Here is a 16,470-nt window from a genome sequence, read left to right as displayed (position 1 = left end):
GGTGACTACCACCAAGCATCATGGTACCAGGCTTTGGTTACTTAGTAATCAATGTAATCAGTTAGATCCTTGTGAGATGGTAAAATTGTATTCTGCCAAGTGACGTCATAGATCTAGGGCAAAATTAGAATTGGCGAACAAGTAAGAAAGAATAAATTGTCCATCAACATTTGACACACACCTTAGTTATATCCAATATCCCCATATTGTGCATTGACTCTCATAGCTTCTATTATCAATAATAGTAATAATTGAAGAATTATGCATCCACTTGCAAAGACTTTCAGCTATGTGGCCACTATTGAAAATATCAGAACACTCCAGCAATGGGAAGCTTATTCCCTCTTTTTCTGTCATAATCATGACAAAAAGATGCTTAAATATTTATACCTCTCAAATATCTCTTTTATAGGCTTCTCAATGACTAGCAGGGAAATGAGTATTTTTTCCTGGGTAATAAAGAGCTAAGGCTCAATTTTCTATTGGACCTATGGAGGGCAGAAGTGCCAGAAATCTCAAACACGGGATAACCCCAGTATCTTTTGGCTTTGGAATATGATATCTGGCTTCAGAAAGGCTTTTGTTTGACTTTGTAGAGACTAAAGACTTTGTAGAGACTAAAGACTTTGTAGAGACTAATGTTTAAATTAGTTTACAATCATTTAACAGAGGAGAGGGAGAAGAGAAGGAGGCAGTTCTGGGGATCTCATTCTGCCGGAGGAAAATCTCCTAGATATCATTCATAAGTCCCCTCAACCTCAAGAGCATCTCAGGGGCTGCAGAAGCAGAGGTGTGTCCCAGCCATTCAGGGTGTCTCTGTGATCAGGACATTCAGGAGTGGTTTAGAATAGGAAGCAGTCGTCCTTTGCAACTTCATCTCCAAAAGGGAAAACTCTCCCTTAAAACCCCCATATCCTAGCCACCCTTCCCATTCTACTGTGGGTCCTTCATTCCTTCATTTTTTGAATTTCCTTTGAAGCCATTAGTATTTCCCACCTGTGCCGCCTTCTGTGCATCAAGCTAATGAATACACTGGCTTGGCCTGCCTTTACAAAACCTTTTGGAATGAGAAATATTCATGGGGGTAGTAGGGCAATAGGCACATATGTTACTTTTATAATTGAAAGTAACTAGTGGCAATAGCAGTATTATGTAAAACATTTAAAAATGAAGCCCTCCCGGAGCACCTGGGTGGCGCATTCAGTTGAGCATCCAACTCTGCATTTTGGCTCAGATCAAGATCTCATGGCTTGTGAGATCCAGCCCTGAGATGGGCTCTACTCTCAGCGGGGAGTCTGCCTGAGGATTCTCTCCCTCTTCCCCTAACCCCCCAAATAGATAAATCTTCAAAAAAATTAAGCCCTCCCAATCTCATTACCCCATCACATCAACACATTTCATTCATCAGAGCTTTTGTAAGCATGCGTGCCGTGCTCCCTGTTGCAGACCATGTCCCCTCTTCTCTTCAGCACTTACCATATAAAATATAGGTTCCCAGTGGTTTGAGAAGGCTGAGACCTTTTCCAGTGTTATCCCCACAGAGGCAATCCAAAACAATGTCCACTCCTTCAGCAGAGATTCTAAATGGTGTGAAGACAAAGTAAGATACTGTCACCTGTTAGGGACCAAACTTCTGATGGCTCCTCCTTTCTGTGTCATGTTGTTTACTCCTAGAATCAGCAAAAACAATAGCTCCGGGAGTAGCTGTAAATAGGCCAGGAAGCCTGGAGGCCAGGAGGCCAGGAGGCCTAATTTTACCTTCCTGGGTCCCACTCAAGAACTTCACAGAGCTGGAGGTAGCTAAAAATCTGGCTGGTGGCTTATATCAGGAGCCAGCCTGAGTTAGGAAAGTGAGCATGGACATCATGCTCATTGAATTCATACATTTGAATTTGTACCTAGCCACCTCAAGTATGGAGCCTGGGTTATGGGCTAGGCTCTGTCCAAGGTGCTGGAGACAGAGAGGGGAACAAAACCAACATGTTCTGTCTTCATGGGGTTTCCAGTCTAGCAGGGACTAGCTTTTCTCCCCTTCTCCCTCTCTCCTCAGTGAATCACATTAATTTAACTCGCAAACTTGTATTCATTCAATCTCAAGGTTCAATCTAAAATGGAATCATTGAGGAAGAGGGTTAAATAGACAGGTTCTCAAGGTGCCTGGTTGGTTCATTTGGTTAAGCAGCTGACTCTTGATTTTGGTTCAGGTCATGATGTCAGGGTCCTGAGGTCAAGTCCCACATCGGGCTCCATGCTCAGCAGGAAGTTTGCTTGAAAATCCTCTCTCTCCCTCTCTCTTTGCCCCTCCTCACACCCTCTTTCTCTTTCTCTCTCTCTCAAATAAATAAATCTTGGAAAAAATAAAAAAGTAGAGAGGGTCTTCCTATAGCAGTAGAAGGTTCCAGAGTAGAGAGAATCCATATTTATACTGTATTAAGCAGACGAAACATTTTTTGATCCCTTCCTCCATTAATTTATTTGTACATTCACTGATTCACTCACTTATTCATGCATTTAACAAAAATCTACTGGGCTTCCACTGTTAGAAGATATAATGTGGGAGGGAGCTGTAAACAGGAAGGCTCTGGGGATTGTAGGGAAGCTATTCATGCCCCCCAGGGCTCCCAGTTCTGGCTAGGCCTTGCTCTGCTCAGACAAGAATGGCATCTCTTCAGATTCGTGAGTTCGCAGGATTATCTTGTCTTAGCACACAGCTCAGTATTTCTACCTCCACCCTCATCCCCAAACTGAGTTCATAGTTCATGTCAACAGCTAGATCCTGTTTTCATAAGTAGAAAATTGCATGTGTATCTCTAGGGTTCAGACACTAAGTCAACTGCCCCATGCCCCAGGACAGCTGAGTTGTGACTTTCAAAAGCTGAGTCATGATGTTTGAAAGCCCTCAAGTTAAGTCCAAACTCTAGTCATTACAAAGATGCATCAAAAATTATCAGCTTAGCTTTTGCCTAACAGAATGCTTATTTATAAAGGTATATCTGTTCAAGTCCAACCTATAAATTCAGAACCAGGGAATTAGGCCAGTGGATCTAAAACTTAAGCATCAGAATCTCCCTGGTGGGGGAAGCTCATTAAAACAGGTAGTTTGTCCTCCTTCCCCCTCTTCTTGTAGCTTCTGATTATGTTGGTTTGGGGTGGGCCCCAAAGATGTGCATTTCTAACAGGTTCTCAGGAGATATTGATGCTGCTGATTCTGGCTCCACACTTTGGTCTAAGCCAGCTACTCAGGAGCCAAACTGGCATTATTTTTTTTTTTTTATTAACAATTAATTGGTTCATTCAATATTTGGGCCTGGCACTGCACTAGGAACTCGAGGTATAGTGGTGAGCCCAAACAGATTTGACTTCTCCCCTTTTAGAATTCCTGTTCGGTAGATATTCACCTATAATTACACCAAAAAAAATTAAATTGAAATTGAATGGCATCTTGCGCCATGAGACCATGTCAATCTGGAGTTTGCCCAATTGGGTCTTCCAGAGAAGGCATCCCTGGGAAAATGCAGAGTGAAGTTATCTAGGTAAAGAGTGGCCAGAATAATGTGCCAGGTTGGGGGAACAGCATATGCAAAGGTCCTGTGGTGGGAGGAAGCCAGTGAGCAGGAAGACTAGGAAGCATCCAGTTTGGCTGGAGTAAAGAAAATGTAAAAAGATGAGGCCTCAGAGTCAGGTGGGAACTGGAACACAGACTCTGTTGGTGGGCTCTAGATTGGTGCCTCACACCTGGTGATCAGGTCTTCACACCTTGCATCATGGGCTGGGTAGCTACGTTACTGTCTTCCTCACTCCTACCAAGTGTGTTCACTCCTGTGGAAGTAGGACCCTGCTCTGCTTCTACTACCAGCCCTCCTGGGCCACCTTCTTCCCCGTGAATGCCATTTCCCCAGGACCTCTTTCCTTTGCTGTAAGATGCCCACCTGTGTTCAGGAGCAGCCTCCCAAATGCTGGGCTGTGCACACCTTTTGGGGTACCCCTGAAGGACCTGCCCAGCCCCAAGTGCTCATTTCCGGCCTGATGTTTCTCACATTTATATTCTGTGAGTGTACATTTTCTCCCACAGTCTGCCAGTTAATTAGCTGCCCCTTCTAGACCCTGTTGCTCTGTCCTCTGGTTCTGCAGAAATGCAGGGCAGCCCACATTAAGCTACTGCCCACTTCCTCGTCCTCACTTGCCACTAACTGCTCACGGCATTCTGACCTTGTAGCGATTCCTAAAACATTCCTGCCTCAGGGCCTCTGCATATGCTATAATCTCTGCCAGAACAGCCTTTCCCCAGTCTCCTTAGAGCTGGTTCCTTACTAATCATCCCACCTAGAGAGGGAGCCCCAGATTATCTCTAGCTCCCTTTGTGCTTTAACATCTGTACGAAAGACACTTTTCAGTTTGTCATGGGCTGTAATTATTCTAGTTTATTTGTCTCTTCCACCAAAATGTACGCCCCATGAGACAGGGACCATGTTTGTGCTGTTTTATCCTCAGTCCTCCTTAGCCTGCAGGACACAGTGTTAGTTCTCAACAAATATTGATTGACTGTATGAATAGATGATTAAATAAATGATGAATGAATGAATGCAGGACAACGAAGAGAACATTTTGAGTGGTATTTCCACATTTTTATATGTGTGCCTCCTTCAAAGGAAACTCACATTTTCTGAGCTCTGCTGTATGCTGGGCATTTCAGAATTAATCTTCATGACAAGTCTGAGACAGGCATTTTAACTCCACTTGTTTGAGGAGGAAATGGAGGTTCTCAGACACAGCACCTTGCCCAAGCTTATGTAACTGGTACACCCTGCATTCAAACCTCGGTCCAGTTTCACTCCTGAGCAACGGCCTTGCCACCTTTCTGAATATAAGATTTAATAAACGTTCCAATCAATCTAACTATGGAAGCATTGTTTTAGCAAGCAGCTCTGGGAAGCAGTCAATTTAATTTATTCTTTGAAGAATTCTGGTTTAAATGTTGTCTTTAAAAATAAGTATAGGTATATCTAAAGTTAGACCACGTTACTCCAAACAGGCCAGGAGGCTTCTATTTTCAAGCTGCTTTTTTCAGTTCTAGATTATAGGAGAGGCCCAAGGTCAGGGTCCTACACATCTGTCCTAAGTTTTCCGCCACTGGACAACCACTCACTAGTGCTTACTTCATGCTGGACAGTGTGTGTGCGGAGCTGGGTGGGGACACAGACGCGGGTTCAGGTTCCTCCCTGCCATGAGGGAGCTCATGGATACTAGGGAAGACAGACTAAATGGACAGCCCAGGCAGTCACCACAGCTCCAGTGGAGCCACTTGGGACAATGGAAGAAGATCTTTCTGTTGGGAGATGAACACGAATTGACTGGGTGTTGAAGGAAGGGCATTGTGCAGAAAACGTTGTGACAGGTTGACCCAGGACAAGCAGCACCAAATAGGCCCAAGGAAGAGGCTTTGGGGCATCAACCATGATAATGAGAGACTCTGTGTGCACACTGTCTCCTTCCAGAAGGACCTAAGTATGTCTGCCACAATGGACAAGTAACATGGAGTAGTGGGCAAGCATGGGGTTGGTGTAAGGGCAGCATAGCTCTGGGCTTAGGAATATGAATTTCATCTCAGAATTAAGCATCCTGTTGCCACCTACATGCTGTGTGACCTCAGGTGAGTTACTTAGCCTCTTAGTGTCTTGGTGTCCCCATCTGTAGAAGGGAATGACGGTGATAACCCCTGCCCCAGGCTTCTCTGTGAAGCTTGGATGGACTGAAGCACATGGAACATAGGGCCTGGCTCATGGTAACTTCCGGGTCCATGGTAGTTTTTTTATTATTTTTTTCAGGGTGGGCCAACTTAAAAAGAGTTCTTTTAGTCAGGGAAAAGAGTATAAAGGAAAGACGGCAAAACCTCAACAACCCAACCATGAACCCAAGTAAATGTCAGTGTGGGTGGAACCACCAACCCAGAAACCATTAGAGCAGATGCTTGATCCCCTTGACCATCCTAGGAGAGCATGTCCCACTGTCAAGAGCACTTACCATGTGCCAGGCACAGTGCTGAGCACTTCCTAAGTTGCGTCTCATTGAGGACGTCCCAACCCCATAACTCAGGGACCATCATTATCCCCACTTAATGGTTAAGGAAGCTTAGGCTCCATGGGGTCAGGCAGCATACCCTAGGACCCACCACAGGGAATGAGGAGACTTGCTCCATCACATCTAGAAACCAAGTGAGGGCCCCAGCAGCAGGGCAGGGGTTCATAGGCGGGCGGTGGCCAGCCCTGGTGACCACCACTGCCACCACGAGGCACACAGGCTCCCAGCAGGGGCTGACCAAAGCTGGGAGCTGTGCCCTGGGCTTCTTGCTGGAGGGAGATGCTGCAGATCTCCTGTGTTTCTCTCTCCCCACACCTCTTTTGGCATTGTGATAGCTGAATCAGGTAACTCTGGTTTTGCACATACAGAGGGGTCACATAAGCCACAAATCCCTGCCCCTGTGCTGCCCCTGTGTCCTTTGGAAGGTCAGTGGTGGGGTGGGGTTGGAGGGTGAGAGCAAGATGGATACCGAGGAGAGGGAGATGTCCTTCCCAAGGCCCTGAGGCTGAGGATGCTTTGGTTGTTTCTGTCAAATCTTTAAGCAGTTGTTGCTCCTTGTAAGGCTAGGTAAGTTCCTTCAGGTGAGTTAGAAAATTGAAAAGATACTCCATCCCCGATTCAGTCATCAGAAGTCCAGCCAGTGGGTCAGACAGAATGGGACTCAGTTGGGTCTGTCCCGCAAGTAGCCTTGGAGCAGCGCTTCCCTTACTCACGCTCACAGAGAAGCACCTCAGCAGCTCCTTTTAATGCAGCAGTCATGGACATCACAAGCAGAGCTAGCTAAGCCCTTGGAAGCTCAGGGATCATCCTCATTTCTTAGCAACCCCCCGTCTCTGGCGATGTCTGCCTCGCCTGCATGTGTGTAATCATAATTGCACAAAAAGCAGACAGGGTGAGGGCTTTAGGGCTTTGCTCCCATAAATCTCTGCAGATTCAAAAAGCAAACGCAAAGAGCCCCAGCTCAGGGATTCTCTGGGCCAAATGCATCAGCAAAATACTTTGGAATTGCCTATCGAGGTCTTCATGCCTGTCCTTCCTCCGTCCACAACCCCTTGCGCCTTAACTGCGAATGCCGTCTCTTTGCTTCCCACCCACACAGATCAGTAGCAGATTTCTTCCTGAGCAGTGGTAGGTCCAACAGGGCCATGACTGGGAGAGAAGCCCTTGACTTTGCCAAGAAATTATCCCCCTTGATTGTAACTTTCCCCTCCAGGCGGATCCTTGGTTCTCCGCTCAGTGCTTCTCTTTCTGAATTCCTTTTTCTTTGAGAACTCGTCTGTGCCATAGCTTTAGCCATCACCTCCGAGCTCATGATGGAGGGATTAGGCCCTTTCAGGGTGCCCAGCACAGTGTCCAGGGCACAGAAGGCTGAGTGCAGTTCTTGGCATATAGTAGTCTTCCCCCAGAGGGCTGAGCACAGTACCCAGTGCACAAGAGGCTTTTCACAGGGTACTGAGCACAGTGCCTGGTCCATAGTAGGCTTCCTAGTAAATGTGTACAAATACTTAGCCATACCACCTCTAGGAATCCGTTCTTTTTTTTTTTTTTTTTTTTAAGATTTTGTTTATTTATTTGACAGAGAGACAGTGCACAAGCGGGGGAGCAGGAGAGGAGAAGCAGGCTCCCCACTGAACAGAGAGCCCAATGCGAGGCTCAATTCCAGGACCCTGGGATCATGACCTGAGCAGAAGGCTGACGCTTAAGCATCTGAGCCACCCAGGCGCCCCTAGGAATCCATTCTTGATCACATTCTCTGCTCTCTCTAGGTGATGAGACTCTCCATGATTTCCACCATCTCAGTTTCTTTGACTGCGAAATGAGGAGCTTTCCCCTTGCAGGATTGTCTGAGGGGCACACACAGTGGTGCAGTCATACGGGTCAGCAGAGGCAGCGGACGCCAGCAGAGCCTGGCTTGTACCCGCTCCCCTTGCTGGCATTCGCTCCCCGCCTCCCACAACCTACTGAGATGTTTCCCATCCTCAGATCCCCTGCTGGGGGCTGCCCACTTTGGTGCGCCTTCTCTCTCTCTCTCTCTCTCTCTCTCTCTGTCTTTCTCTCCTCTTAACTTTTGAAGTCCTTACAGTGAGATGCACATGGTCAAAGCTTCTAATTCTTCCACTTGCTTTCGAGCATAGACAGGCAAAGGGCAAGGGATGTAAAGGTAAGGTCTCTATTACAACTGTGCCCCCTGCGCCCATTCAACCAGGCTGAAGGCTGAGATCGGGTACAAAAGAAGCTTACCAACTGACTGGATGACAAAAAAAATCTGCATCTCGGGAAATTTGATGTTATTATTCTCCCCCTCTGTATCAACACAGAGCACAGAACACTGTAGCAGACAAGATCCGTGCTCAGAAACCAAAGAGAAATCACTCTCCATTGCACTCTTGTTGCTTATTAGTGGTTAGGGGGTTTTTTCCCCCACTTGCTTTTCATTTTTTGTCTTCATGCGCCAAGAATTTTTACAAAGCTGTGATCACAGTGTAGCTGGAATTTGGCATTCTGCTTTTTTTCCACTCCATGTGCTACCATGGGTATTTTTTCATTTTGTGACAGAATCTTCATAATTATCTTTTTTTAGGGGCTCCATAATACTCAAGTGTGTGGGTGTAGCATAACGCACCGAACCGTTTCCGAGCTGTCGCTAATGGAGGCCGGTTCTGAAATCTCAGCCTCACAGAGAGTGCTGTAACTCTTCCTGTTGGTCTGTGTCGAGCACCGGCCCTGAGGCAGAAGCGATGCTGGGCTCGGCGACAGGCACCGAGTACCTCTTGCTTGTATCTTCTTCTGGATTCTTTCCTGAGGGTAGGGTTGGTGGGACAGAGGGCATGAACCCATCTGCGACTTCCTAGTCATTTTTACTGGACTCCTAGGGTCTCTGCTTAAACACACAAGCAATCAGGAGAAGTCACATTTGAAAGAAGCTGTGGTGAGGCAGGTCTCAGATGCTGTCACTTTCTGCTGGTCTGACATTAGCATGAATCACTGACTTGGGGGCTAGAAAGGCAGCAGGTTGAGGACAGTGAAGGGATGAGGGGATGGAAAATTCTACAGGGAAAATGGGGAAGGCAGGAGCTCTCTGGTTATGTACTGTCATTCATTCATTCATTCATTTACGATGTCCTTAATTTATTTGAGAGAGAGAGAGCATGAGCAGGGGGAGGAACAAAGGGAGAGGGAGAAACAGGCTCCCCACCGAGCAGAGAGCCTGACACCAGGACTCTGGATCATGACCTGAGCCACCCAGGCACACCTCACTGTCACATTTTTAGAAGAGTAGTCACCTCCTGATGCTCATTGCCCATTGCCTCCCACACCCTACTCCCTCCAGCTGCCCTGGTCTCCTTTCAGATTCTGGAATTTACCAAGTCGTTCCTGACCCCCCAGGCCTTAGCACATGCTGTTCCACCTATTCAGAAATGCTGTTCCTTTGGCCAGTTTCTCACCCTTTAATGCTCAACCCGAATCTCCTTTCTTGACAGTCTCTATGTCTGATCTCCCTGTCTGTATATGTTCACCAGCACCTTGCATTTCTCCACTAAATCATATATCAGAAGTACAAATCAGTCAATTTTTAAAATGCTGCTTTTGTTCCTCTTCCCCAACTAGACTCAAAGCTCCATGAAGACAGTGACTCTTAAGGTGTTTTTTGTTTGTTTTTGTTTATTTGTTTTTGCCAGATCTTTTGCCCTAGCACAGAACCTGGCCCATGGCAGGCACCCAGTACGAAGTGGGTCAGGGTATGAACGAGGAAAAATTAAAATGATCATTTAAGGGATTAAGGGCAAAGCCTGCTGGAGGGACAATGGCAGTTCATTTCCCAGACCACAGCTGGAGAGATGCAAGTTACAAGAAGGAAGAGCTACCTGAGGGTTAGGAAAGTCGGCAGAGATCTATCCGGGAAGTCTTTAAAATATGCCTGCAATGTCTAGATATCTGAGAAAAAGGTGCTGAACTTCTGATGTCTAGTTTGGAAGGTCTTTTCTCACTGGAAATACCGGGACAACCTTAAACTCTGTGCAAATCTCTACCTTTAAAATTTAAAAACAAATCTGAAAATCCAGACCATCAGAAGACTTTCTAAAAAAAACTCCCTAAATTTCACCTACTCTGGTCTAATTCTATCCCCTTGGACAACCATATCTCCCATCCTCTAAGTCCTTCCGTTTGGAGAAAGTTGTTTCTCTATTATGATGCGAGACGGACAAATGAATTTCTTTGTATCATACAATTTAGTGCCAGGACATGAAGAGACCAAAACCACAGCTCTGAGACGTGTCTGAATCCCCTTAGGAGCTGGGGGAAGCCAAACCCGAGCGTCAGCCTCCCCCCATTCTGAGCAACGATAGGGGATGTGACACACAAATCATCTCAAGGCAGCTGCGTTTTCCACCTGATTCCCCGTGTTGTCATGCACGGGGCCGTAGTTAACAGCTTCCAGACCACAGATGGAGCATGGGTCAGGTTAGAAACCCACGTTCCCCACCGTGGGTCTACCTGATCTCCCTGCCTGTGACCTCCCACCTCCCAGTCCTTCTCTGCACACCACCAGTGACTCTTCAAAACTCAAATCTGATCGTGTCACCGCTTTGCTCCTTCTGCGGCTCTCAGTCACACCCAGGTCCGAGGCCACATTTCCTTTGTCTTGTATGTGAATGAATGAGAAATAAACCTCTCTGTGTTAAGGTCATGTCATAGCCACTATCATAATTTATTTGGCAGCTTACTCACCTGCACTGTTCGTCGGTTTTAGCCTCTCCTAGATGGGGGGGGGGGTCATAACAGGGTTGCTGAGGATTAAATGAGCTCATACCCATGAAGCATTCAGCACAGAGCTAGTAACAGTAGGCCCCCGATATATGTTTACTCTGATTGTTGTTACTATTATCATCATCTGCCCTCCTCTGAACGAGTGCTCCTGTTCTTTGAGAAAGAGAGAGAAGCAAGGGCCCACCCGGTACTGTCTAGGGCGCACACCTTACCTTTTCACTTCCTGCACATAGTCTGCATTCCTGTCGAAGAGGTGGGTCATGGAGTCTTTGATTGCTTCATGCTTGAAAGTAGAAGCTGTTCCAAAGACAGTCACATTGGGGATAGTGGAACACAGCTGAGCCACAGCTTGGCCCTGGAAGTGAAATGCAATAGACAAGTCACACAGGAACGTTACCATCCAAGAGCCCGTCTTGCTGGATTAGAGCAGGGTTTCTCAACCTGGACCACTGACATTTTGTAGGCTGGATCAGTGTTTGTCGTGGGGGCTCAAGTGGGCATTGTGAGACGTTTAGCAGCAACTCTAACCTCCAACATGCTAGGTGCAAGTAGCGCCCCTCAGTTTGTCTCCAGACATTTCAGAAAGTCCCCTGGGGGACAATGTCTCCCTTGGTTGATAACTACAGCAAAACCCCAATACCAAGACTTAACAACCATTATTTTACCACACTGAATCTCGGGTTCCTCATCTAATTAACAATAGTGGTACATACTCCATAGGATCTTGGGGAGATGTCTTAGCAGGGATCCCCCAGAAGCAGACCCTGCGGTAGGGATTTGAGAGTCAGTACTTGATCTGGAGTATGACCACAGGAAATACCGAGGTATCGAGACAGAAACAGAAGGCAGCCAGTAAAGGGTGTGCTATTGAGTCAGCACCCACCCTGGGTAAATGGAACTCAGTCCCTCTGAGGCATTCCCTGAGCAGGTATAGAATATACCTCGGAGTTATCCCCAAACACAAGGTGAGCAGGCTGGACTATTTATTCCCGAAATTTCCATCTGCCATCAGTCAGGAGTTGCTCCTGTAGCAGTAACTCCCAGGTACGTCTGGCTTGTTCTCACGAACCAAGCACGCTCCCACAGCTAGACAGAAGCCCGAAGCATGCAACCTGTGGCAGAGTTGCATGCAGAGAAGCTACGGTGACAGCATCCAATCCGGGGCACATTAAACAAGACCATGCATAACACAGGCCAAACGCTGGCCCAAAACACGACACTTAATATAAGTTACTCAATAAATCTTAATCCTCTGGTCCCTTTCCTGGCTGAGACATTCAGGCATACAAAGAAAAGGCAAATGCATAAGGTTTAAATGTTGAATGGTCTAAGAGAAATCACAGACATCATTAGGAGTGGGTGATTTTTCCACATCCTTTTTCAGTATGGTCAGAATTTTAAGTCATTGGACAAAATACGGTGATCATGTGGGTCCAGAAACCTTCCAGCAAAAATCCAGTCGGCTGCTAATGAAGGTGCATTCTAAAACCAAGTTTTCTTTCCAGTCTTCTGTCTCCCATCTTAAGGAGGCAGGGATTATTCTACCAAAGGCACCTGGGATATTAACTTCTGCCTATCACTTCATGATGTGTCTTCATGTTGGTGGACTAAATCAGGTTGGCAGGTCTATTTTTGGAAATGTTATTCTTCCTAACGCTGGCAATGAACAGCAACATTGACTGAATCCTAGAATGTCAGACTTAGAAGATCATCCAATTACCCCCTCCCCATCATTGTCCCACAGATGAGGGAAAGGTGACTCAGAAAGGTTAAGTGGACCCAATTCTTCAGAGGCAGATCGCAATTGGAAGCAAGGTCTTCTAACTTCTGGTTCTTGCCATTTTCTGTACTGCCATGCTGTCTACTTATTTTGACATTTTAAGCGAAGCAGACTTCCTTTGAAGCTGCTGCCTAAAATAGACATTTTACTGACTTGGGGGGGTCAGCATTTCAGAACATGGGCATGAACTTAAGACTCCAATCAGGCTATCATTCTCTCTTCTAAGAATACCTTTGACATTTGGTTAATTTTTTTTTTTAATCACTTGATTTTAGAGAACAAAGAGGGGACCTTCTTGGTGAGTGGAAATATCAGCATTCCATTTTGCAGTCCTCTAAAATTCAGCAGGGCTTGAGCTAACCTCATCTGTGCTGGGATGGGAGTTTAGAAATAGTTCCAGGATCTGTATGGTCCTTCCAACCCACTGTCCGTAGGCCACCATGACATTTATCTACTCAACTACTTTTTCAAATTCCTATTATGTACTGGTCACACTATGCTATGGACGGATGCAGGAGGGCCAGAAATGACTGACATGCCTCACTGTCTATTCTCTGGCCCCAAGTCCCCCACCAAGTCTTAGATTTGTGTATTGAATGACCACTTGGTGCCGGTCTCTACCTAGCTGTCCAAAAACAACACATCACAGTCAACTCATCTAAAACATAACTCTTAGCTCTCTCCATATGAGTTACTCCTATTGCTTTGCTGGGGCTGTTTTAACAAAATACCACAGACTGGGGGACTTAAACAACAGAAATTTTTCACCATTCCAGAGGCTAAAATTCCAAAATCAAGGTGTTGGCAGGGTCGCTTCCTTCCAATGGCTGTGAGGGAGGGGTCTGGCCCAGGCCTCTCTCCTTGGTTTGTAAATGGCTGTCTTCTCCCTAGGCCTTTTCACATGGTCCTCTCTCTACCACCACTGATTGACATTCACCATGATCCCAGTGCTGTGCAACCCTCATTCCATGGTGTCCAACCTATGTCCAAATTTCCCCTTCTTACAAGGACTCCAGTCACAGCGGATTAGGACCTATCCTCATTTCAAAACTTGACTACCTCTATAAAGTCCCTACCACCAGATGAAGGCACCTTCTGAGATACTGGAGGTTAGGACTTCAACATATGGTTTTGGCGGGGGTGCGATTCAACCCATAATGTTCCTCTTTCTGCATCTCCTGCCTCAGTGGCTGAAACTGTACCATTTACGTATCGCTAGGCTAAAGTCAGGAAGCCGGGGTCACCTGACTCTTCTTCCTCTTCAGCCCCATATCCGGTTAGTGCATTGTTTCTACTCACGTCTCTGTGACTATTACTTGTTCATCTGGGTTGTTGAACTTCCTTGCCTCGTCGATGACGACACACTTCTGGACACCTGGCTGTTCCTTGTGTCCTTGGCACCATGGGCAGAGTGATTTTTCTCAAACACAACACTGAGCATCTCACTATTTGTCTCAAAACTTCCCAGTGCCTGCCATGGCTTGCAGAGTGAAAAGCACACCCTTAAGTTTATCTCAGGCTGGGGCTCTGGGATCTGCCCCCATCTGCCTCAGAACATGCTAGAACATGCTGTCCCTCCACTTTTCCACCATCCGCTCCCTAACAGAACAAGGCACTTGATCCACCGTGGATTGAAATTTGCCACGATCCCTCATTCCATGGTGTTCTCAGAACGATACTTTCACCTGACTTTGCTGAGGAGGAGACTAGGTTTACACACCTGCTCCAAGACCACTAGGGTAAGATGGCAGACCTTGATCTGCTGTACTCGCCAGCTGAGCAAGCTCGAGTAACCTGTCGGTTCTTCTGGTCATGCATCTCGATATGCAAGGTGTAAGGCTCTCTGTGCTCTAAGGTTTCCGTGGGCCTGTTTGACATAACGCATCCAAGGGCTTAGCCTCACAACAGTGAACGCTCCGTACTTGCCATCACTGTCCTAGGAATGCCATTATTATTTTTCTTGCTTTTATGTCAGCAGTACCTGACAGTATGTCAGCAAATCTAACATCCTGATCTCTTGAATGTATCACACTATTTTAACATGAACACTAGGTCCTCACATGCTGTCCCCTACCTATCATGCCTGTCCTTCCACTTCCATCTTCAGAGCACGACCACTCCCCCTTAGGCAACTCCTCTTCCAGAAATCCTTCTCAGGCAGGGTCACTTGCCTCTTTTTGTGCCACCATAGACTGGTGGTTCCTTCCTCCAGGACATCGGCCACCAATGCCTTCTGGAAGGGGGCTGCTGAGTGACCCATCTGTGAGCCCTGTGAGGCCAGGGACCATGTCATATCTGGGTCTGTACCTCAGTACCCAGGGCAGAGCCTGGCATCTGACAGGTGTTTGGTAACGCTTATCCAATGGATGCACGAGAAACTACAGGAATGTGATGTAATGCGGGAACCCCCATCACTTCGCAGATTGCCATTCCTTTAGCCTTGCACAGTAGGTATAAAGCACAGGTTCAATTAATGTATAGCATCTGACCTGAGCAGAACTTCACCGTTTCCATTTCTAAGGAAAAGATAGGTGTGGTAGCACAATGAGACCATATAAGTAACTGGGTTACTTATGTATTTATACAATTATATAACATAATACGTGAATATTTTATATAATATAAAATACAGAAATAAATACATAATATCATGTATAATTAGAATAATATAAAATGAGTATTATGTGTATATATGTATAATCAGTATTATATGCATACATATATAATATCTATTATAATATTCTACTTGTGATATATAATTATTGTAATAGTACATCATCACATATAATATATAACTAGCATAATGTACAAGTATTATATATAATATTATATCATAATTTGAATTATGATATAAATCATCCTGGGGAGAAAAGCAAGTTCAGCGGACATCCGTAGTAGCACCCCCGCTTTGAGCTCTCTGTTGACGCACTAAGGCAACGAGAGGCCCTTGCAAGATCCTCGGTGATCTAAAGTAAATAATACTCAGCATTCTGTAGGGAAGCAGGATGTGTGCGTTCCCTCACATTTACAGAAAATCTGTACTCTCCCTTCTCCAAGTCCCAAGGTGAGTGCTGGATCAGCATCTAATTTATCCTTGTTTCTCCCACGTGCCTAGAAAACAGCACGGACTCGATAAACATTTGTGGAAGACGGAATGAATTTTCAATAAAAAGGATTTTGCAATTTACCTACAGACCCAGAACATAAAATGAACAAGACAATCCATTCTCCCAGCAACAGCAGCCAATGGAGCTTTGCACATACTTGTTTTTAATTGATCTTCCTGTCCCTCTTTAGAATGTAAGAATTCTGCAGCGAGCATTTGCCTTCCTTGCCTGTGGCTAGCAAGTACAGCAGCTGCCGTTCCCTTTGCCTCACTGTAGGCCAGGTACTGTGCTTAAGGGCTCCGTTCAATCCCCAAACCATGTTTAGAGTAAATGCTTTTATTTCCTGTTTATATCTGAACATAGGAATTCAGACGGGGAAAGGAACTTGTCCAGGGTAATCTGGCTTGTAAGTGATAAGGCCCGGGGGTCAAACTCAGGTCTCCCTGACCCCAGAGCCACTCTGCCATTAGTCTTCTTATGCGTCCAGCTAAGCACATGAGTCGCAGACATGGAACTGAAGACTTAGAGAACCCTGGGTCCTTGGCATCAATCTGGAAGGCTTCTCTGAGCCCCTCTTAAAATAGCCCTGTCTCAGGTTCATATGGGTTAACAGACTTCCGCCAGCTCCGTTGTAATTCCAGGGCCGCCAGGGTCCCCCAAGTAGTGCGCAACAATGAGAAATCCAAGGACAGTATTTACAAGGGAGTGGTTTGAGGGTCACTGGAATCCGACCCT

At 46.1% G+C, this 16,470-nt stretch overlaps 1 protein-coding gene across 1 annotated transcript in view; it reads right to left on the bottom strand.

Moving 5' to 3' along the window:
- LOC111153033 (vesicle amine transport 1 like) overlaps positions 1–16,470 on the bottom strand; it is a 133,576-nt gene that overhangs the window by 64,962 nt on the left and 52,144 nt on the right. Inside the window, exons 4-5 of the mRNA XM_022511838.1 lie at positions 11,061–11,203; positions 1,477–1,580 (exon numbers count right to left, since the gene is read on the bottom strand). Coding sequence (XP_022367546.1) covers positions 1,477–1,580; positions 11,061–11,203 — 247 coding nt within the window. The remainder of the gene's footprint in view (positions 1–1,476; positions 1,581–11,060; positions 11,204–16,470) is intronic.

This window comes from Enhydra lutris, unplaced genomic scaffold, assembly GCF_002288905.1.
Source record: "Enhydra lutris kenyoni isolate GAN:26980312 unplaced genomic scaffold, ASM228890v2 scaffoldscaffold30, whole genome shotgun sequence".
Taxonomy (NCBI): domain Eukaryota; kingdom Metazoa; phylum Chordata; class Mammalia; order Carnivora; family Mustelidae; genus Enhydra; species Enhydra lutris.
This window is presented reverse-complemented; position numbering and strand designations above follow the sequence as displayed.